This window comes from Helianthus annuus, chromosome 14 (genome assembly GCF_002127325.2).
Source record: "Helianthus annuus cultivar XRQ/B chromosome 14, HanXRQr2.0-SUNRISE, whole genome shotgun sequence".
NCBI classification, from domain to species: domain Eukaryota; kingdom Viridiplantae; phylum Streptophyta; class Magnoliopsida; order Asterales; family Asteraceae; genus Helianthus; species Helianthus annuus.
The window spans coordinates 170,936,648-170,960,541 of NC_035446.2; the positions used below are offsets into that span (position 1 = coordinate 170,936,648).

The 23,894-nt window shown below is 36.0% G+C and overlaps 1 protein-coding gene and 3 long non-coding RNA genes across 4 annotated transcripts; all 4 read right to left on the reverse strand.

Annotated features, from left to right (window-relative positions):
- Window positions 1-1,809: 1,809 nt before the first annotated feature.
- Window positions 1,810-8,741, reverse strand: LOC110905085 (F-box/FBD/LRR-repeat protein At1g13570). Its single transcript, XM_022150966.2, has 5 exons — window positions 8,719-8,741; window positions 3,240-3,895; window positions 3,069-3,170; window positions 2,290-2,448; window positions 1,810-2,209 (listed from the first exon to the last, which is right to left on the reverse strand). Exons 2-5 carry the CDS (start codon window positions 3,885-3,887, stop codon window positions 1,877-1,879), a joined length of 1,242 nt encoding a protein of 413 aa, XP_022006658.1. The 5' UTR covers window positions 3,888-3,895; window positions 8,719-8,741; the 3' UTR covers window positions 1,810-1,876.
- Window positions 8,742-10,767: 2,026 nt separating this feature from the next.
- On the reverse strand, window positions 10,768-13,566 carry LOC110906305. The gene is made up of 3 exons (XR_002573814.2): window positions 13,433-13,566; window positions 12,163-12,241; window positions 10,768-10,982 (listed from the first exon to the last, which is right to left on the reverse strand). It is a non-coding gene; the product is annotated as an uncharacterized LOC110906305 (long non-coding RNA).
- Window positions 13,567-16,214: 2,648 nt separating this feature from the next.
- Window positions 16,215-19,013, reverse strand: LOC110906304. Its single transcript, XR_002573813.2, has 3 exons — window positions 18,880-19,013; window positions 17,610-17,688; window positions 16,215-16,429 (listed from the first exon to the last, which is right to left on the reverse strand). It is a non-coding gene; the product is annotated as an uncharacterized LOC110906304 (long non-coding RNA).
- Window positions 19,014-21,663: 2,650 nt separating this feature from the next.
- Window positions 21,664-23,140, reverse strand: LOC110906303. The gene is made up of 2 exons (XR_002573812.2): window positions 23,059-23,140; window positions 21,664-21,878 (listed from the first exon to the last, which is right to left on the reverse strand). It is a non-coding gene; the product is annotated as an uncharacterized LOC110906303 (long non-coding RNA).
- Between the last annotated feature and the right edge of the window lie 754 nt (window positions 23,141-23,894).

Here is a 23,894-nt window from a genome sequence, read left to right on the forward strand (position 1 = left end):
ATTCAGAGGGAAACACAGATTTTTTACTGATTCATTTTCTTCCATGATCATTCATTAAACAAAAAGTCCCTATATAGGGTTACAAGGACATGTATACAAACTACCTACGTGGAGATCATGGGAAACATCCCCCACTATCTTCCTTAATTTAAGGGAAACATGCAACATTGAACTACTAAACAAAATAACTAAATATGCAACAATAATGTAAACATGTAACACTGAAATTAAAGGAAACGTGCATCAATGCAATTTATCATTTTGTGATGACGTGGGCAGAAAGGTCCCAATCGGTCAACGGCGTCGATTTTAATCAAACAGTAGGGACGATAGAATAGCTAACAGTAGGGACGATTCATGCAAGCTTCAGCTGGAACGATTAAACAGTAAGCTTCAACAGGGACGATTTCGTGAAAATATTACACTTCAGCAGGGCCAGGGACGATTCCGGCAGAGTCGCTGGCTTTTGTTCGACACAGATACTTCTTCGATGTTTGGGTTTCCAAATTGTCGCATTTCAATTCTATCACCAATTGGGCTAAGCTTTGTTATTTACCAATCGAGTCTCCTATCAATTCTATTATACAATTATAATTCTTTTAATAATAATCTAATTAATATTAAGTCCATCGAGTTTAAACTATTATTATTGAACAAATAATAATCCACCTACTTGTGAACATTACATTAAGGCCCTTTAAGATTATACAATTATAATTCTCTTAATAATAATCTAATTAATATTAAATCCATCAAGTTTAAACTATTATTATTTCACAAATAAATAATCCACCTACTTGTGAACATATACGATTCGTGTACCAACGTGTAACTCTTCGGATCATAACAAATTGGTTACGTTGACTTTAATTACGATCAGACACACATGTCGCCAAGAGTTGTTTCCATCACCAATTAAATGTTAGAAGTTATTTTTCATTTTGAGCTCTTAAATTCCCAATTATAACATCTCAACTCAATATCAGTAAGCTTAAATCATGAGATTAAAGATCATATAAGTAATTATTACATTTCAAACTTGTCATACCTCGATCCTTTGACAATATTGCATGGTAACAAATCTTGGAAAAAACTCATAATTCGTTAACAATAAATCCATAATATTTGCATTGATACTAATCCTTTTTTCATTTGAGATATCAACATGCCAAAGAAATATTCTTACCAGTTTTGAATTAACTAGTAAATGCATTAAATGTACCAATCATCTTCTTAGCCACATAATCCTTGCTTCTTTATGGTTTCATAACAAACCAAAACAAACACCAATTGAATAACTACTAATCCTTCTCGCACGGTTCATCCTCTTGTGACCGACATGCAACAAGACTTATTTATGCCGTTGTGTTCGTTTTTATGTCGTGTGTTTCCCGAACTCGGATCGCACAAGCAATAACATTAGAACATCCATGCAACTCTATTTTGGTTTCCATTTTCGTACAAGAAATCTGCTATAAACTGATCGGTATTGGAATCATACTTTCCGACATCTGATCGGAAATTCCTAAAATTAAATGAGTCGTTTTCATTTGGTGATATCCAATACAAGAATGAAAGAAACAATATTTTTCAAAAAAAACTTATTTTTTTCTGATAAGAATTATTACAAGGCCCAATTAGTGAAAATAGTCATTTATGCGATAATAAGCTACTGTTCAAAAATCAAGGCGTTTCAACGGTAGGATATCCGGGAAGAGTTCGATCTTTGGGACCACATTTTCTAATCCGAAAATAAGAGCTGTTACAAAAATCAGTTTTAAGAAAGGTCACATTTGTCAACCATATGAACCACAAAAGATATATATATATATAAAAAACAGTAACGTCGCCTATCATGAATCTCAACATTAGAGTTTCAAAAGGTTTCCTCCAAAGGAAAACCATCGTTAGGGTTTGAAGCGATACTCAACGTACAACAATTTCCACCGGTGACGCGTGTGGAGCGCCTAAGAGTTTTTAAGATCTCCAACCTTTCATTCTTGTCCACCACCTCATTGGTTAGCAAACTCACCTTCTTTAGATTGGGTGACCTGGCAAAAATAAACTTCACCAACTCTAACACAGGCTTCACATGTGTGAAATATCCAATCTGCAATTCGTTCAGATGCTCCAACCAAACATTTGAGTATTTTTCCAACGTAACGGAGTATTCATCCAGCAGAACAGATTTTATCTCATCATCATTCATCTTCAGCAGGAGTCTTGTGTCAGTGAACTTTGGCATAATATTCAAATAGATAGGACACAGAATAGACTTGTACAACTTACCGCCAGCTCAATTTTCTCCAAGTTTGGGGAGCATTTGATCAAAGCAGTAATAAAAGGCAATCCATAGCCATCTTTAAAAGACAAGTCTTCGATATAGCAGTACTTGAGGTGGATTAGTGAAGTTGGAAGCTCTTGTGAAACTGAGGCTTGAACTAACGACTTCAACCACATGCAAAAACAATGATTAACAACCACAGTTTTATTATGGAATATTGGATTTTAATAATCCCAACTATTCGTCGTTGGCCGCCAACAGTCCCAACTTTAAAAATAACCACTGACAGTCCTAACTTTTAACATATTGGCCTCCACTGGACCTTGACTAACAGAACCCTAACGCCGTTAGTCTCCGGTTGCCGGAAAAACGTTTTTTGGCCAGAAAACTCAACATTTTCGTCCCGAACCTCTTTGTAACCTTATTATGGATCTTTGGGAACCTTTTTCTAGTAAAAGCCCCAATTATTAAAGTCGCCGGAAAACTCAACTTTTTGGCCGGAAAACTCAACATTTTCGTCCCAAACCTCTTTGTAACCTTAGATCGGACCTTTAGAAACCTTTTTTCTGCAAAAAACGGTTTTCCGGCCACCGGAGGCTAACGGCGTTAAGATTCTGTTAGTCAGGGTCCATTGGTGGCCAATATGTCATTAGTTGGGACTGCCAGTTGTTATTTTTGAAGTTGGGACTGTTGGCGGACAACGGCGAATAGTTGGGATTATTAAAATCCAATATTCCTATTATTATCTACCTTAAATTTTATAGATCATGTGGATATATATTACCGGAATGATATAACCCCCAGTGGTCAGACGTTCAATCATAGGTAAACACTTGAATAGCTCCATAGTGTTGGGTTTTTCATCACCGAGAAAATCTCTTATAAGCTGCAAAAACAAAGAATATTGAGATAAGTTTTGAGAGCCCATAAGAATGTATATCCAGTATGAACTTACCATATCCAAACGCTTAAGTGATGGACAATTAGATAAAAGATGTAGAAGAGCTTTTCTAGAGATCTTTACAAATATCAAGGATAAGTTTGTAAGGCTACCAAATCCATTGAATATTGGTTTCTGGTTGATATTACAATTTGCAAGATACAAATCCGTCAAGTGATGCAACGAGAAGAAAGATAAAGGTAAACCATATGTATTATAATCATAGAACTCAAATCTTAATTTATTGACGGCATGGTTTCTCGACAAATGAAGTATTATCTGATCAATTTCAAAGCAGGTGTGATGTGCATCCATCGAAAGCGTGAACTCACGTATAGGACCCTGGTGGAGTAACAAAACTTGGTGTATAACATAGATAAGCTTACACCTCGTGTCCATGTTGTTCCTTGCCCTTTCTAAGTCAGATGTTTCACTCCCGTCAGACGATTCTTTCAGATCATCCTGGTAAAACTCAAGTTCAGGAATTGTGGTCCATTTGTACCTCCATTCCCTTGAGAGGACACTTGTCCTAGCTACCTCTTTAATTGGTAAAAGACATAAGATAGTTTCTACTACGGCTTGAGGAAGTGTGGTGATTCTATCAACTCGTTCAACTTTAGACAAACATTTGGCTTTCACCTTGGGCTGCTTTCCTCGGATCATACTGCAAACTGTGAAAAAGAACTTAAAATGAACTCTGTTTACTAAACACACAAAGAAAATAGACCAAATGCAACATAATAAGTCCTAATTACATCTCAGTTCATCTACACATGATTAACCTTTTGAACAAGTGAATGGTTTTACATGTAGTTAAAAGCGTCTTTGATTAAATGCCTGAAAAGGGAGAAAAAAAAAACAATTATGGTTGTTTGGGCTTCAGCTTAACAAAGCGAACTTGTTACATTATGATTTTTTAAACAAACTCGCTTGTTTTTTATTTTGTTTTGTATCCTATATCAGCTTGAGTGCTTGAAGGCACTGTTGCTTTAGTTGGAGATCCAAAATGATATGTTTATTACATTATTGTCGCAAAAACGGTACATGTGGACTGCCATATTGAAGCGAGTTAACTTCTATCTAGATATTTTGTTCCTACTTCAGGTTTCAATGTGAGGTTATCCGTTATTGTATATAAACAAGGAAACTTCATAGGCTGTCGTTGCACGCTTTAATTATCCAACTGTTATATTTCTGCAAAAAGAGATCTACGGTCCAGTTCTTTTCATGCATGTGTGTTAAATACTTTATATTCCTATTAACTGATTATCTTTGTTATCAGGTAACTTAAGGGCAAGGGTTAATCTTCTATAGGTGCACCTACTTTTCAGGCTGACATCTTCAAACCGGCCATAAATATTGTATTCCGCCACAAGAACAACTCTTGATGTTGAAACAACTTATCCATTACTAAAGATAAGTGTCTACATTAGGCTGGAGGGTGTGGGGGTCGTCCCCAGCCCGTCCAGCTTCGTCCCCCCCCCCCATACCGGCGTCGTCCCAAACGGCTACACCCGGACGTTGAAGACGCTCCACTACAAGACAAAACCTAACTCACACACACATATTACATATACATACAACTCATATATATATATATATAGGGAGCCGCTAAAATGAAAACCACCTCCAGTTGTAAGAACCGTAAGAACTGTTTTAGACGAATGAGAGGATGCCACTTCATATCTTCACATGTGTTATATCAGGGTTAATTTGGTAATTTAACCCATCACACATTTCAATCTCTGCACAAATATCAGAGATGCATTCTCTCTCTCTACATATCACATCTATCTAGATCCTTTTTTCTCTCTCTCCGTAAACAAAGTATCAAACCCTCTCCTCCACCTACAAAATCAAAGATGCATCTCAGACCGTCTCCTCCACCTCAAAATCTCAGACCGTCTCCTCCACCCCTTCGCATCTCGCATCCGCCACAGCCCCACCCCCCGTCTTCTCTCTCTCTCCTCCACCACAGAAACCCCGTCGACGATGTTGATAATGGCACGAGCACAAGAGTTTTGAAGATGTTTTGGAGATAATAGTGGGGAGGTTGTTGATCGATGGCGAGGAGTGACGGTGTTGGTGGCTGGTGGCTGGTGGAGAGGAGCGACGGTGTTGGTGGCTGGTGGAGAGGGGTGTGACGGTGAATGGTGGCTGGTGGAGAGGGGGTTATGGTGAATGGTGGCTGGTGGAGAGAGAAAGACCGGCACCGTCGGCGACGGGCTGACGGCAGCGCCGCCGTGAACAGCGTCTCCTCCACCACTTTGGAGGTTATGAGTTTTGTTGGTTCAAAACTAGTTCATCAGATTCTTTAGTTCGAGTAAGTTGCATATTCGGTGGATTGATCTGTTAATAGTTTGATATGTGGGTTTAATCTGATGAACTTTGTGGGTTTGATCTGTTTGATTTATTGATCAGTGAACTATGTTCTTTGCTTTTCTAGTGATTTTTGATTTTTTGGCATGTGTTTTTGATTTGCTGGTGATTTTTTATCAGTGAAATAAGTGGGTTTTGATCAATTGGATTTTGAGTTTGTTGTTACTGTCATTTGGTTGTTACTGGTGCCTTTTTGAATCGGCGGTGATGATAAAAAAAAACGGACGATGGCGCGGCAAGGATGGCGAAGGGTAGGTTTTTTAAACCTGCAACCCCTCTTTTGCAGCCTTTGATTATCCGTTTCTGAGCCAAACCCCGTTTTATTTTCAAGATACACTTTTGTTTTGATGTTTTTGTATTTTTCCCCCTCTAGTCGATGATGATAACGATATATCTGAGACACCTCCCCGAGTATGCGATTTCTGGGCGCATTCGTTTTTTAGTAAAAAAGTTTTTGTTAAAAAAAGTTAAGCCGTAAACTTTTTAACGTAAACCGTAAACTTTTTAACGTAAAAACGTAAAACGTAAATTTTTTTACGTAAAACGTAAAAACTTTTACGTAAAACGTAAAAACTTTTACGTAAAACGTAAAAAGTTTAAACGGGACGGTAAAACGGCATGTAAAAAACGGGACGGTAAAATGGCACGTAAAAAACGGGACGGAAAAACGGCACGTAAAACGGCGCGTAAACGGGACGGTAATACGGCACGTAAAAAAACGGGACGTAAAACGTAAAAAAACCGGCGCGTAAAACGTAAAAAACGTTAACGTAAAAACTGTTTACGTTCCGTAAAAAAAACGCTCGTAAAAAAACGGGGCGTAAAAAAACAAGGCGTAAAACGTTCCGTAAAATAGCGCTCGTAAAAAAAAGGGGCGTAAAAAACGTAATATAAAAATCTGTTTTTTAATCATCAAAAAAATTATCATTAAAAGTTTTACGTGAAACGCAAAACGTAAAAAGTTTTACGTAAAACCCGTAAAAATGTTAAAAGTTTTACGTAAAACGTTAAAAGGTTTACGCAACACGTAAAAAGTTTTTTGGCGGTCGTAAAACGTAAAACGTCAAAAAATTTACGTAAAACGTAAAAAATTTTACCTAAAACGTAAAAACGCAAAAATTTACATAAAACGTAAAAACTGTTACGTAAAAAAACGACGTTGAAAAAACGACGTTAATAAACGGCGCGTAAAAAAACGGCGTTAAAAAATCGGCGTGTAAAAATCGGCGTTAAAAACGGGCGTAAAAAACGGCGTTAAAAAAATGGCGCGTAAAAAACGGCGTTAAAAAAATGGCGCGCAAAAAAACGGCGTTAAAAAGTTGGCGCGTAAAAACGGGGCGTTGAAAAAACGGCGTAAAAAAACAGCGCGTAAAACAGCGGCGTTAAAAAATTGGCGCGTAAAAAATAACGACGCTTGAAAAAACCCGGCGTAAAAATAACGTAAAAAAACGGCGAGTAAAACGTAAATAACGTTAACGTAAAAACCGGGCGTAAAAAAGGGCTCTTCAAAAGGTTTTTTTAAACAAATCTTAAAAAACAATATAATAAAAATGGTAGAGGATCCTGTAAAAAGTGCTCAAAGTGTGAGAAGTGTAAGAAGTGTATTATAACACTATATATAATACTATATAACACCATATAAACACCGTATAACAATATGTAACAACATATAATACCATATAACACTATGTTACACTATATATCATTATATAACAAATATAACACTATACATCTATCATAGACATGTTATCAGACAACCTATAGTGTTATATTTGTTATATAATGATATATAGTGTTACATAGTGTTATATGGTATTATATGGTGTTACATATTGTTATACGGTGTTTATATGGTGTTATATAGTATTATTTATAGTGTTATAATACACTTCTTACACTTCTCACACTTTAGGCCCTTTTTACACTATCCTTACCCTAATAAAAATTAGATTTCAAAAAAATGTTTAACAAAAAAAATCTGTTTCTAATTAAAAATTAATTAAGTCAAAAATTAATTAATGAATAAGACAAAAAATGTAATTAAAAACTAATATACATAAAAAGACAAAAAAAAAACAAATTTACTTATATACCCTTTAACAATAAAATATTAAAAACATAATAAGACGAAAAGATTTTAATATTAATTTTAACTACTTTTGATCTCATCCATCCATATTCTTGATCTAATGGCCCAAAAGTGGTTCTCGTGGTTTTTACAACTGAAGGTGGTTTTCATTTTAGCGGTCCCCTATATATATATATATATATATATATATATATATATATATATATATATATATATATATATATATTAGGCCCATCCCCATTTCCTTACATCCATCCTCTTTGCCCCATCCTCACACCCGATCTATGTGACGCTTACGTGACGGATCATCCTCCAAGGATGGGCCAGCACCATACCGCATAGCCTTACTAAACATTCAAATCAAATAAAGTAACATTAAAATGAAATAAAGTAGCATACTACAAGCATTTTAATTTAATTACCAACAATGAAGTAATGAACAATTTGAAGCCCTAAAATCCCCAAATAAAACTAGTGTAGAAATAAGCAAAATCAAAACGAAGAATCTTACGGAAAATGAAAACAATCAATCAAATATTTAATCGCCGATAAAAGAATAAAATAAAATCAAGTAACATTGTCTAAACCAGTAAACATTAAGGGGTGTTTGGCCTAGCTTTTTTCACAAAGCTTATAGCTTTTTTAGCTTTTTTTATAAAATAAGCTTAACTTAGTGTTTGGTTTAGCTTTTTAAGCTTATGCTTATTAGCTTATATAAGCTAGTTTGAAGAAGCTTGTGTGAAGATGGTTTTTTAGCTTATTTGAAGAAGCAAGGGTGTTTTAGCTCATATGATAGAAAATAAGCTATAAGCTAATCCAAACACTTAAAAAGAGCTTATCAAATTATAGAAAATAAGCTATAAGCTACTTTAAAATATAAGCATAAGCCAAAAAATAAAAGCTAGGCCAAACACCCCCTAAAATCAAACAAAATAAAGTAGCATACTACATTACTTAAGTATTAGCATCTCAACATCTAACAATTAATTTCAAACTTCCAAGTGTAGAAATAATAAAAACACGAACCTGCGCGTGCAATGGAGGCCACGGAGCAGGCAGTCGCCGGTGAGGCGGTAGCCGGTATCACAGCAGTTGGTGCACCGGTCGAGTTAGGTTAGAAAAAATAGGAGGATACAGATAAATAGAAAAAAAATGGGTTACTTTTTTCATATCACAAGCAGCAGATAGTTTATTTGGATATTTGATAGTTCACATGACACTCTTTGCCCTCTATAATTATAGGGAAGATTTGGTCAAAAAATGCTCTAAATTGACTTAATTTATTTGGTTCTATTTGGTTATTGTCTAAAATCGTAATCATAACTGAATATTTCGGTTTTAGTTAGGTCGTTTAATTGCAGGGTTGGTTATGGTTCCGGTTATTGACCGAATATTTGTATCGGTCCTAACTTTTAACTTGGTGTAAATTTTTTACTTAAGTTCAAATTTTAGGTGAGCCAATATCCAATTTTGTTGTAAGAGCATTCTCATTTGATTCTCCATCTTTATTTGAGTGTCTTCTTTATATTTTAGGTTTTAAGTTCTTGTGGGTGGAGAGAGATAATATTATTGTTCATCTTCTATATCTTTTAATATTTTTTGAAAGTGGTTGTGAGTAGATGAGAGAGAAAAATATAATTATAAAAGTATAAAAAATATTATTTAATTACAAATGAGAGAGAATATATTCTTTTTAATCTAATTATAGAAATGGTGTAAGGGTATACGGTGTGGGCTTGGCAAAGGGCTTTGCCGCGCGGCAAACACCGCCGCCGACCCTTTGCCGAAGCGGTGACTTTGGTCAGGCGGTGAGACAATGCCGATGCGGGGAGATGATTGTAAGAGAGAGAGAGAGAGAGGGAGTGTATGAGAGAGAGAGGGGGTAGTGTGGGGTGGGGTCCATTTCAATCTCAACCAATAACACCTTTTTTTTTAAATAGTTTACCACTTCACCAAGTGTCTAAACCATTGCCAACACTTTTGAACATAGTTTACCACTTTGACATGGCACACTCTTATTAGTTGATTTTTTAGTTTGTCACTCTCAAGTGTTTAACCACTCTTTACATCCTAAAGAATCGATTGTGAATGCTCTAAATAGTATGATGTGTGTTAGGCCTCTCGTTTTTTAAGGTCATTCATAGTAAACTATGGGTGACTATGTTCATGTATATACTTGTTAATTTGACATTAAAAATAAATTGTTTATAGACAAGTAATAAATTATTTATAGATAAGTGAAACTTTTCTGTGTAAGGGAAAAGCCATATCACTAAGCCCTTATTACTAATATTAATCTGCTTTATGTTTGCAAACAACATGGGCCTTAATTTATCAAACGGCCCAATAAAAAGCCATCATTGCCTCATTGGTCCAGCTTAAGACAAAATGGATTGTTATTGCAAAATATAACATCATGTCATGTGAATATGTGTTATGTTTAAAAATTTTACAATTAATTTTTGCAATGAATAGTTGGTTAAAAAGGCGTAGACAATCTGTTTTAATTCATTGCGTTTACTCGGAAGCCTTCTGTGTAAAAGATATTATTTAACGAAGAACAATAAAATTTATCTCGAACGCGGGGTGAGCATGGTTCACATACTAAGAGGTTGTTTGTTTACTTTTTAATGGGCTCTTAATGGTTCAGAACTCTTACTGGTTCAGCACTTAATGGTTCACGAGCAGATGTCTGAATGATTCAGACAATTGTCTTTAAATGGTTAAGCATTATACTGAGTCTGAATGGTTAAGACCTCTAATCTGAATTGGTCAGACATTTGCCTCTGTACAGTTAAGCTTTATACTAGCTCTTAATGATTCAGATTTCTTACTGGTTCAGCACTTAATGGTTCAGACTGTTTGTTTCACGAGCAGATATCTGAATGGTTCAGACAATTGCCTCTGAATCGTTAAGCATTATACTGAGTCTGAATGGTTAAGACCTCTAATCTGAATTGGTCAAACATTTGCCTCTGGACAGTTAAGCTTTATACTAGCTCTTAATGATTCAGATCTCTTACTGGTTCTGTAAGACCCTAACACGTAATTAACAAAAGTCGCAGCGGAAGTTCATGACATAAAATTTCTTTCATTATAAACCTTATGTCTTACTTGAAAGTTCACTTTTAAGATAACTCTTTTATATTGAATACATCAAACTGACTGAATTATAGAATAAATCATAACTTATGTATAACAAATTACATCCTTAGACAACCCCGTACAATCCTTCATGTGACTCGGTCCTCGATCTTTATTCCTTGATGATCCTCCGTGACCCGTACAACCTGCACTCACCACATACATTCATCACATTAGTACACAATACATAAACAAGATTCCATCTCGTACACTTCCTATTGCGTTATCATTCTATTTTAAGCATTTCAACTGCGTATCCATATTCTGGTGAGGCTTCAATAATGTACCTGCATTACTTATCATTCACAAGGCACACTATTAATAACATATTACCCAACGTATCTAAATCATGCACACGTACATTTTTACATGTATACATACACATCTACATACGTACTTACCTTCCTACATCTCTACATACATGCATATACTCATACATACCTTCATATATACCAATTACATATCTGCATACACACACATACATTACTACGTCTCTACATACGTTCATATACACATACGTATCTTCATATATACATAAAATACACATCTACATATGTACATACACTAATATGTACACGTCCAAGATCTTACATACCTCATTTATATCCATACATGAATTTCATGGTGCTTAGACTTGAGTTTGCAACTTATAAGTGTCGAGGGAACACTCGAAATCATGTTTAAAAGGCTTGCCATAAACCACGGATAATATACCGAAGCCTGCGATGCATATATAACGTAAATAACTAATTTTTAGCTTTTTGGACATGGGAAGGGCGTCGGCGACGGCCCTAGGGGGCGTCGGCGACGGCCCTTGCATTTGCCCGTAGCCCAAACCTCCGTAGACAGCAAGATAACCCGTCAGCAAAACTGACATTTCCAGAGGGCGTCGGCGACGGCCCATGTGGGCGTCGGCGACGGCCTCTCAAAAGTTGGTTTTTCCTGCTGTGTTGTTTCATCGTTCGCGCGCACTAAAACTTGCATAACTTTCAACCCGTTTATCCGTTTAACCTCCCGTTTCTTCCTACATGCTTGTAAATTGGTTCTCTACCCTATGGACTCAAAATCCCACATCCGGATTAAGGAAATTCTTAACTTATGCGCTATCGGCTTATTATTCATTCACGGTTTATTCGACCCGTTCATGTTTTCATCAATCAACACTTTCGTTTTAACATCAAGACTGCATTTTGACCCGTTACATCTACTTAACAGAAATCGTTGGTTTCATACCACACATCCGTATTGGTCCTCAATTAACTTACTTAACTAACTAGCACATAACTTTACATAAACAACTAAGAAGCGATTACGGAAATCACTTACCTTTTTGCGTCTGTTCCCTTGCCTCCTTTTGACCCTTTTGCCTTCCTTGCTTGAGTCCATTTTCACATGATCCTTATGCCTTCACATCACGCAATCACATTCTTGTTAGTATGCATGATTGTACACTTAATGATCATGTCGAATGCATGGTTCAAGTCTAACTTTCATTAGTCAAGTCTAACAAACATAAGACATATACCCAACATCACATCTCTTCCAACTCGTATAATTCCTTACATAATTGCATATAACACACATTGTTAAACACGCACCATATGGCTTTATAGCATTGAAATTTGACAAGAGTCTAGCCATACTACTTATGCAAGGTTTGACTTCCAAAAGTCAACGACCCATCTTATGGACTTTCGACTTAACCTCATATATCCGTGTCATCATATTAAGCTATAACAATGGCATTATATACACTTCATATTCATGATGTAATATGCTTACAACCACATGATCAATCCATTACATACACACACATACATATTATCAATACTACATATACTAAAGCTTTCGGGATCCCATACTAGACGACCATATTTGGGGTACATAACCAACATGATTTTACCATCCTTACTTGCTATACATTAACGCCAATTTCATTTCGTAACCTCAACTAAACCGTCGACTAAACACATAGTGTGTACCATACAATGTGAGTGAACAATGAAAGATACTAGTGCACATTTCTACCCAAACAAGACATCAATAAAACCTCCACGTGGATTCGATCTTACACATGTTCCTTGGGTAAGCTTAATAACAATTTAATCATTTACACATTGTATGTATGTTCATCCACTACTTGCATACATTTTCACATAATATCGTCGTTTAGTCATTTCATCAAACACTTGGCGTGCGTACCACTATCTAAGCATAATGTACAACTATTTCATGCATCAATCTTCTACATTCATACATAGTTCATCAAATCCTTCTACTCACCATCATGTAGTATTCACAATTAATCATCCAACATATCATTATCACATTTTATTCAATTCATCAAACCATAACTCGTTATACACCGATATTTCATCAATCTTTCAACAAGAATTGGACATAGATGGTGATTAAGTCATCATCATCACCATGACTAATGGGTTTTACTTCTAAACATCAAATTAACACAAACTATACATAACCTATGTTCTACTTGATGATTCTAACCCTTATACATCATCAATTTCATACTAATTCACGGATTAAAACATAACCCACTTCATACATGATCACCAATCTTAGTTTTGAGACATACCTTATGATCCCCTTGTGTTGGTGATCACTAATTCACGTTCGGTTGATAATTTGAGCTTCAATTCACCCTTCAATTTGATGAATATTGTTGAGTTAGGGTTTGGCTCCCTTGGGGAGCTCTGGAACGATCCAGAACACACACACACGAAAATGTGTGTGGTGTGTGTTGATACTTTCTATTAGTTAGTGACCAAGTTTCATCCCATCCACTTTAACCCCTCAAGTTTACTTCCATCACATTTTTGGCACTACTTTTCTCCTTTAATAGTTTTTACCATGCACTTAACTAGGTTGAATAGCCTAGTTATTTATTTCGTAATATAACGCATAAGGACATATTTCAAATATATGACATTTGGATTTTGGGGCGTTACAAGTCTACCCTCCTTAAAAGAGGTTTCGTCCCCGAAACCTTTCTTATCTTTATTAATCACTAACTTTCTCTCCTCTACGTCCCCTCGACACGGCCGCTAGCCCATCACAATGACTATCCTTCATTTTTCAAGAACACATCCGAGAGTTCTTATTAATGTCACTTTCACTAAATAGTGCTAGCTTCTATCGCACTTCATAGCTAATGGTCCATTCATCATTCTAATACTCGCATATCATGTGCAATATTTCATTTTGTTTACTTGATTCAATTTCAAATATCCTGTTAATAATGGGTCAATATACATGCTTCTTCAACATGTAGTTATACATACATTCATATGATCCGTTCATGACGGATCTAATACCTTCATCTCGTTTCTTAAAATTGCATTCTCTTCATGTACTGTATAATATTTAACTATTGTTTTGTTATCGCAACAAATCTACTATTTCATAGTCACAACTACGTGCCCAACTCTTAATTTAACATCATTCTATGTTTTCTACAATTACCTACACCTTGCATACCTTTACGTTGCCTTCAAATCATTTCATGCATTTCATTTTACTATTGCTTTCGCTTCATGCATTACATAATTTATATAAATAAATGTGTCATGCAAATTCATTGTACAGAGTTCATTAGACACTCAAAATTTCCTCCTCAAACTTTTGAAATCCACTTTTTAATGACATATTTTCTTCTTACATCCGTTGTTAAAAAAAATTTTAACATTCCATATCATACCATACATATCCTATCAGTCATTTCGTAGGTCCTTATCAACCTATCAATTCACACCTATCCAACATGAAGTACACATTTTACTAACCTCGATTTCTTTGCATAATTCAATGGTCCGTAAACCAGACCTATCCGCCTCTTTGTGAGTACTAGCCATACTAGGCTATGTTCCATTCATCCTTGTAATGGGCTTCCACTCGTGCGCATTCTTTCACCAATTCAATTGGTTCCATCACATTCGTAGTTCTACCAGTAACATCTACGAAATCGGCGGTTAGCAGCTTTCATTCAAACATTCATTACTTCATTTCGGTATTCTTGCCAAAACTCACCCTTCCCCATCATACTTAGATTGTTGTCCGGGTTATAGCCCGTCATTCATTACGATTCCTAAGAGTCGATTACTAATACATCTAACACATATCATGTTCAAAATTTCTTTCTTTCATCCAAATTAGGTTTACGTGCTAAACATTATGCTCACCTATAAGTATAAAACTTTACAAATCAAAACATTAAATATATCGGGTTTGAATGGCGATTACCCTTTGATCCGCATGACTTGTTCGTCTCTTTAACCCTTCTTACATAAAATCACATTCGCTTATATACATACATATATATACACATTCATTCACACATATCTATATATACAAGTTTAAGGCATAACTTGGATAATATTCGCTTTTTAAAGAATATTTACTTGCTTAGTCTGTATTTACTTATATATTCGAATCTGTCCATTCTTATCATTCATTATGTTTCGAACCCGCCACGCGGTTCCTAACCTATAGTTCATGCTTTCATTTCTTTCATGTTTCGAATCCGTCTCGTAGATTCTAACATATCATTCATGCTTTCAATTTTTTTTTTCATGTTTCGAATCCGTCTCGCGGATTCTAACATATCATTCATGCTTTCAATTCTTTCATGTTTAGAATCCGTCTCGCGGATTCTAACATATCATTCATGCTTTCAATTCTTTCATGTTCGAATCCGTCTCGCGGATTCTAACATTTCATTCGTACTTTCATTCCTGAAAGTCTTACATTTCTTTTCACCCTCACGCCCACCTACTACCTAATTCTAACGGACATACCTGTAGCAATTATCACGGTCTCACGAACGTCATATGCTTCTCGTGTACTGGCCAGGTACACAATTCACATACTAGTTTCGTGTCTTCGTGTAATTGTCACCTTATGTCCGAAGAATTAGGTTTCGGCACGTGTAACATTTCCAAAACTTCATTACCATTCTTATCATTATTTTCCATTTTAAAATCTGCCTTTCATTGATAGGTTTTACCATTACATGTACCTACATATATTAAATATACGTACCTGGGTCAATATGTCATATTATATACCTTGGTGCCGGTGCTAGACCGCATCCACAGATCATTCTTTCCAAGCAACCATGCTTACCTTACACATAACATATTGTTAGCTATCTTCCAATACATACATCAGCACATACTTACCTTGGCTTCTACCCTTAGATCTTGATCGAGTCTTGGATTGTACGGGTTTCTTGTCACAAGAGCACACAAGTTTGAGTTCAAGTATTTGCCTCCTCATACTTGATTTCGCTCAAACCAGGGCTCTGATACCAACTTGTAAGACCCTAACACGTAATTAACAAAAGTCGCAGCGGAAGTTCATGACATAAAATTTCTTTCATTATAAACCTTATGTCTTACTTGAAAGTTCACTTTTAAGATAACTCTTTTATATTGAATACATCAAACTGACTGAATTATAGAATAAATCATAACTTATGTATAACAAATTACATCCTTAGACAACCCCGTACAATCCTTCATGTGACTCGGTCCTCGATCTTTATTCCTTGATGATCCTCCGTGACCCGTACAACCTGCACTCACCACATACATTCATCACATTAGTACACAATACATAAACAAGATTCCATCTCGTACACTTCCTATTGCGTTATCATTGTATTTTAAGCATTTCAACTGCGTATCCATATTCTGGTGAGGCTTCAATAATGTACCTGCATTACTTATCATTCACAAGGCACACTATTAATAACATATTACCCAACGTATCTAAATCATGCACACATACATTTTTACATGTATACATACACATCTACATACGTACTTACCTTCCTACATCTCTACATACATGCATATACTCATACATACCTTCATATATACCAATTACATATCTGCATACACACACATACATTACTACGTCTCTACATACGTTCATATACACATACGTATCTTCATATATACATAAAATACACATCTACATATGTACATACACTAATATGTACACGTCCAAGATCTTACATACCTCATTTATATCCATACATGAATTTCATGGTGCTTAGACTTGAGTTTGCAACTTATAAGTGTCGAGGGAACACTCGAAATCATGTTTAAAAGGCTTGCCATAAACCACGGATAATATACCGAAGCCTGCGATGCATATATAACGTAAATAACTAATTTTTAGCTTTTTGGACATGGGAAGGGCGTCGGCGACGGCCCTAGGGGGCGTCGGCGACGGCCCTTGCATTTGCCCGTAGCCCAAACCTCCGTAGACAGCAAGATAACCCGTCAGCAAAACTGACATTTCCAGAGGGCGTCGGCGACGGCCCATGTGGGCGTCGGCGACGGCCTCTCAAAAGTTGGTTTTTCCTGCTGTGTTGTTTCATCGTTCGCGCGCACTAAAACTTGCATAACTTTCAACCCGTTTATCCGTTTAACCTCCCGTTTCTTCCTACATGCTTGTAAATTGGTTCTCTACCCTATGGACTCAAAATCCCACATCCGGATTAAGGAAATTCTTAACTTATGCGCTATCGGCTTATTATTCATTCACGGTTTATTCGACCCGTTCATGTTTTCATCAATCAACACTTTCGTTTTAACATCAAGACTGCATTTTGACCCGTTACATCTACTTAACAGAAATCGTTGGTTTCATACCACACATCCGTATTGGTCCTCAATTAACTTACTTAACTAACTAGCACATAACTTTACATAAACAACTAAGAAGCGATTACGGAAATCACTTACCTTTTTGCGTCCGTTCCCTTGCCTCCTTTTGACCCTTTTGCCTTTCTTGCTTGAGTCCATTTTCACATGATCCTTATGCCTTCACATCACGCAATCACATTCTTGTTAGTATGCATGATTGTACACTTAATGATCATGTCGAATGCATGGTTCAAGTCTAACTTTCATTAGTCAAGTCTAACAAACATAAGACATATACCCAACATCACATCTCTTCCAACTCGTATAATTCCTTACATAATTGCATATAACACACATTGTTAAACACGCACCATATGGCTTTATAGCATTGAAATTTGACAAGAGTCTAGCCATACTACTTATGCAAGGTTTGACTTCCAAAAGTCAACGACCCATCTTATGGACTTTCGACTTAACCTCATATATCCGTGTCATCATATTAAGCTATAACAATGGCATTATATACACTTCATATTCATGATGTAATATGCTTACAACCACATGATCAATCCATTACATACACACACATACATATTATCAATACTACATATACTAAAGCTTTCGGGATCCCATACTAGACGACCATATTTGGGGTACATAACCAACATGATTTTACCATCCTTACTTGCTATACATTAACGCCAATTTCATTTCGTAACCTCAACTAAACCGTCGACTAAACACATAGTGTGTACCATACAATGTGAGTGAACAATGAAAGATACTAGTGCACATTTCTACCCAAACAAGACATCAATAAAACCTCCACGTGGATTCGATCTTACACATGTTCCTTGGGTAAGCTTAATAACAATTTAATCATTTACACATTGTATGTATGTTCATCCACTACTTGCATACATTTTCACATAATATCGTCGTTTAGTCATTTCATCAAACACTTGGCGTGCGTACCACTATCTAAGCATAATGTACAACTATTTCATGCATCAATCTTCTACATTCATACATAGTTCATCAAATCCTTCTACTCACCATCATGTAGTATTCACAATTAATCATCCAACATATCATTATCACATTTTATTCAATTCATCAAACCATAACTCGTTATACACCGATATTTCATCAATCTTTCAACAAGAATTGGACATAGATGGTGATTAAGTCATCATCATCACCATGACTAATGGGTTTTACTTCTAAACATCAAATTAACACAAACTATACATAACCTATGTTCTACTTGATGATTCTAACCCTTATACATCATCAATTTCATACTAATTCACGGATTAAAACATAACCCACTTCATACATGATCACCAATCTTAGTTTTGAGACATACCTTATGATCCCCTTGTGTTGGTGATCACTAATTCACGTTCGGTTGATAATTTGAGCTTCAATTCACCCTTCAATTTGATGAATATTGTTGAGTTAGGGTTTGGCTCCCTTGGGGAGCTCTGGAACGATCCAGAACACACACACACGAAAATGTGTGTGGTGTGTGTTGATACTTTCTATTAGTTAGTGACCAAGTTTCATCCCATCCACTTTAACCCCTCAAGTTTACTTCCATCACATTTTTGGCACTACTTTTCTCCTTTAATAGTTTTTACCATGCACTTAACTAGGTTGAATAGCCTAGTTATTTATTTCGTAATATAACGCATAAGGACATATTTCAAATATATGACATTTGGATTTTGGGGCGTTACAAGTCTACCCTCCTTAAAAGAGGTTTCGTCCCCGAAACCTTTCTTATCTTTATTAATCACTAACTTTCTCTCCTCTACGTCCCCTCGACACGGCCGCTAGCCCATCACAATGACTATCCTTCATTTTTCAAGAACACATCCGAGAGTTCTTATTAATGTCACTTTCACTAAATAGTGCTAGCTTCTATCGCACTTCATAGCTAATGGTCCATTCATCATTCTAATACTCGCATATCATGTGCAATATTTCATTTTGTTTACTTGATTCAATTTCAAATATCCTGTTAATAATGGGTCAATATACATGCTTCTTCAACATGTAGTTATACATACATTCATATGATCCGTTCATGACGGATCTAATACCTTCATCTCGTTTCTTAAAATTGCATTCTCTTCATGTACTGTATAATATTTAACTATTGTTTTGTTATCGCAACAAATCTACTATTTCATAGTCACAACTACGTGCCCAACTCTTAATTTAACATCATTCTATGTTTTCTACAATTACCTACACCTTGCATACCTTTACGTTGCCTTCAAATCATTTCATGCATTTCATTTTACTATTGCTTTCGCTTCATGCATTACATAATTTATATAAATAAATGTGTCATGCAAATTCATTGTACAGAGTTCATTAGACACTCAAAATTTCCTCCTCAAACTTTTGAAATCCACTTTTTAATGACATATTTTCTTCTTACATCCGTTGTTAAAAAAAATTTTAACATTCCATATCATACCATACATATCCTATCAGTCATTTCGTAGGTCCTTATCAACCTATCAATTCACACCTATCCAACATGAAGTACACATTTTACTAACCTCGATTTCTTTGCATAATTCAATGGTCCGTAAACCAGACCTATCCGCCTCTTTGTGAGTACTAGCCATACTAGGCTATGTTCCATTCATCCTTGTAATGGGCTTCCACTCGTGCGCATTCTTTCACCAATTCAATTGGTTCCATCACATTCGTAGTTCTACCAGTAACATCTACGAAATCGGCGGTTAGCAGCTTTCATTCAAACATTCATTACTTCATTTCGGTATTCTTGCCAAAACTCACCCTTCCCCATCATACTTAGATTGTTGTCCGGGTTATAGCCCGTCATTCATTACGATTCCTAAGAGTCGATTACTAATACATCTAACACATATCATGTTCAAAATTTCTTTCTTTCATCCAAATTAGGTTTACGTGCTAAACATTATGCTCACCTATAAGTATAAAACTTTACAAATCAAAACATTAAATATATCGGGTTTGAATGGCGATTACCCTTTGATCCGCATGACTTGTTCGTCTCTTTAACCCTTCTTACATAAAATCACATTCGCTTATATACATACATATATATACACATTCATTCACACATATCTATATATACAAGTTTAAGGCATAACTTGGATAATATTCGCTTTTTAAAGAATATTTACTTGCTTAGTCTGTATTTACTTATATATTCGAATCTGTCCATTCTTATCATTCATTATGTTTCGAACCCGCCACGCGGTTCCTAACCTATAGTTCATGCTTTCATTTCTTTCATGTTTCGAATCCGTCTCGTAGATTCTAACATATCATTCATGCTTTCAATTTTTTTTTTTTCATGTTTCGAATCCGTCTCGCGGATTCTAACATATCATTCATGCTTTCAATTCTTTCATGTTTAGAATCCGTCTCGCGGATTCTAACATATCATTCATGCTTTCAATTCTTTCATGTTCGAATCCGTCTCGCGGATTCTAACATTTCATTCGTACTTTCATTCCTGAAAGTCTTACATTTCTTTTCACCCTCACGCCCACCTACTACCTAATTCTAACGGACATACCTGTAGCAATTATCACGGTCTCACGAACGTCATATGCTTCTCGTGTACTGGCCAGGTACACAATTCACATACTAGTTTCGTGTCTTCGTGTAATTGTCACCTTATGTCCGAAGAATTAGGTTTCGGCACGTGTAACATTTCCAAAACTTCATTACCATTCTTATCATTATTTTCCATTTTAAAATCTGCCTTTCATTGATAGGTTTTACCATTACATGTACCTACATATATTAAATATACGTACCTGGGTCAATATGTCATATTATATACCTTGGTGCCGGTGCTAGACCGCATCCACAGATCATTCTTTCCAAGCAACCATGCTTACCTTACACATAACATATTGTTAGCTATCTTCCAATACATACATCAGCACATACTTACCTTGGCTTCTACCCTTAGATCTTGATCGAGTCTTGGATTGTACGGGTTTCTTGTCACAAGAGCACACAAGTTTGAGTTCAAGTATTTGCCTCCTCATACTTGATTTCGCTCAAACCAGGGCTCTGATACCAACTTGTAAGACCCTAACACGTAATTAACAAAAGTCGCAGCGGAAGTTCATGACATAAAATTTCTTTCATTATAAACCTTATGTCTTACTTGAAAGTTCACTTTTAAGATAACTCTTTTATATTGAATACATCAAACTGACTGAATTATAGAATAAATCATAACTTATGTATAACAAATTACATCCTTAGACAACCCCGTACAATCCTTCATGTGACTCGGTCCTCGATCTTTATTCCTTGATGATCCTCCGTGACCCGTACAACCTGCACTCACCACATACATTCATCACATTAGTACACAATACATAAACAAGATTCCATCTCGTACACTTCCTATTGCGTTATCATTGTATTTTAAGCATTTCAACTGCGTATCCATATTCTGGTGAGGCTTCAATAATGTACCTGCATTACTTATCATTCACAAGGCACACTATTAATAACATATTACCCAACGTATCTAAATCATGCACACATACATTTTTACATGTATACATACACATCTACATACGTACTTACCTTCCTACATCTCTACATACATGCATATACTCATACATACCTTCATATATACCAATTACATATCTGCATACACACACATACATTACTACGTCTCTACATACGTTCATATACACATACGTATCTTCATATATACATAAAATACACATCTACATATGTACATACACTAATATGTACACGTCCAAGATCTTACATACCTCATTTATATCCATACATGAATTTCATGGTGCTTAGACTTGAGTTTGCAACTTATAAGTGTCGAGGGAACACTCGAAATCATGTTTAAAAGGCTTGCCATAAACCACGGATAATATACCGAAGCCTGCGATGCATATATAACGTAAATAACTAATTTTTAGCTTTTTGGACATGGGAAGGGCGTCGGCGACGGCCCTAGGGGGCGTCGGCGACGGCCCTTGCATTTGCCCGTAGCCCAAACCTCCGTAGACAGCAAGATAACCCGTCAGCAAAACTGACATTTCCAGAGGGCGTCGGCGACGGCCCATGTGGGCGTCGGCGACGGCCTCTCAAAAGTTGGTTTTTCCTGCTGTGTTGTTTCATCGTTCGCGCGCACTAAAACTTGCATAACTTTCAACCCGTTTATCCGTTTAACCTCCCGTTTCTTCCTACATGCTTGTAAATTGGTTCTCTACCCTATGGACTCAAAATCCCACATCCGGATTAAGGAAATTCTTAACTTATGCGCTATCGGCTTATTATTCATTCACGGTTTATTCGACCCGTTCATGTTTTCATCAATCAACACTTTCGTTTTAACATCAAGACTGCATTTTGACCCGTTACATCTACTTAACAGAAATCGTTGGTTTCATACCACACATCCGTATTGGTCCTCAATTAACTTACTTAACTAACTAGCACATAACTTTACATAAACAACTAAGAAGCGATTACGGAAATCACTTACCTTTTTGCGTCCGTTCCCTTGCCTCCTTTTGACCCTTTTGCCTTTCTTGCTTGAGTCCATTTTCACATGATCCTTATGCCTTCACATCACGCAATCACATTCTTGTTAGTATGCATGATTGTACACTTAATGATCATGTCGAATGCATGGTTCAAGTCTAACTTTCATTAGTCAAGTCTAACAAACATAAGACATATACCCAACATCACATCTCTTCCAACTCGTATAATTCCTTACATAATTGCATATAACACACATTGTTAAACACGCACCATATGGCTTTATAGCATTGAAATTTGACAAGAGTCTAGCCATACTACTTATGCAAGGTTTGACTTCCAAAAGTCAACGACCCATCTTATGGACTTTCGACTTAACCTCATATATCCGTGTCATCATATTAAGCTATAACAATGGCATTATATACACTTCATATTCATGATGTAATATGCTTACAACCACATGATCAATCCATTACATACACACACATACATATTATCAATACTACATATACTAAAGCTTTCGGGATCCCATACTAGACGACCATATTTGGGGTACATAACCAACATGATTTTACCATCCTTACTTGCTATACATTAACGCCAATTTCATTTCGTAACCTCAACTAAACCGTCGACTAAACACATAGTGTGTACCATACAATGTGAGTGAACAATGAAAGATACTAGTGCACATTTCTACCCAAACAAGACATCAATAAAACCTCCACGTGGATTCGATCTTACACATGTTCCTTGGGTAAGCTTAATAACAATTTAATCATTTACACATTGTATGTATGTTCATCCACTACTTGCATACATTTTCACATAATA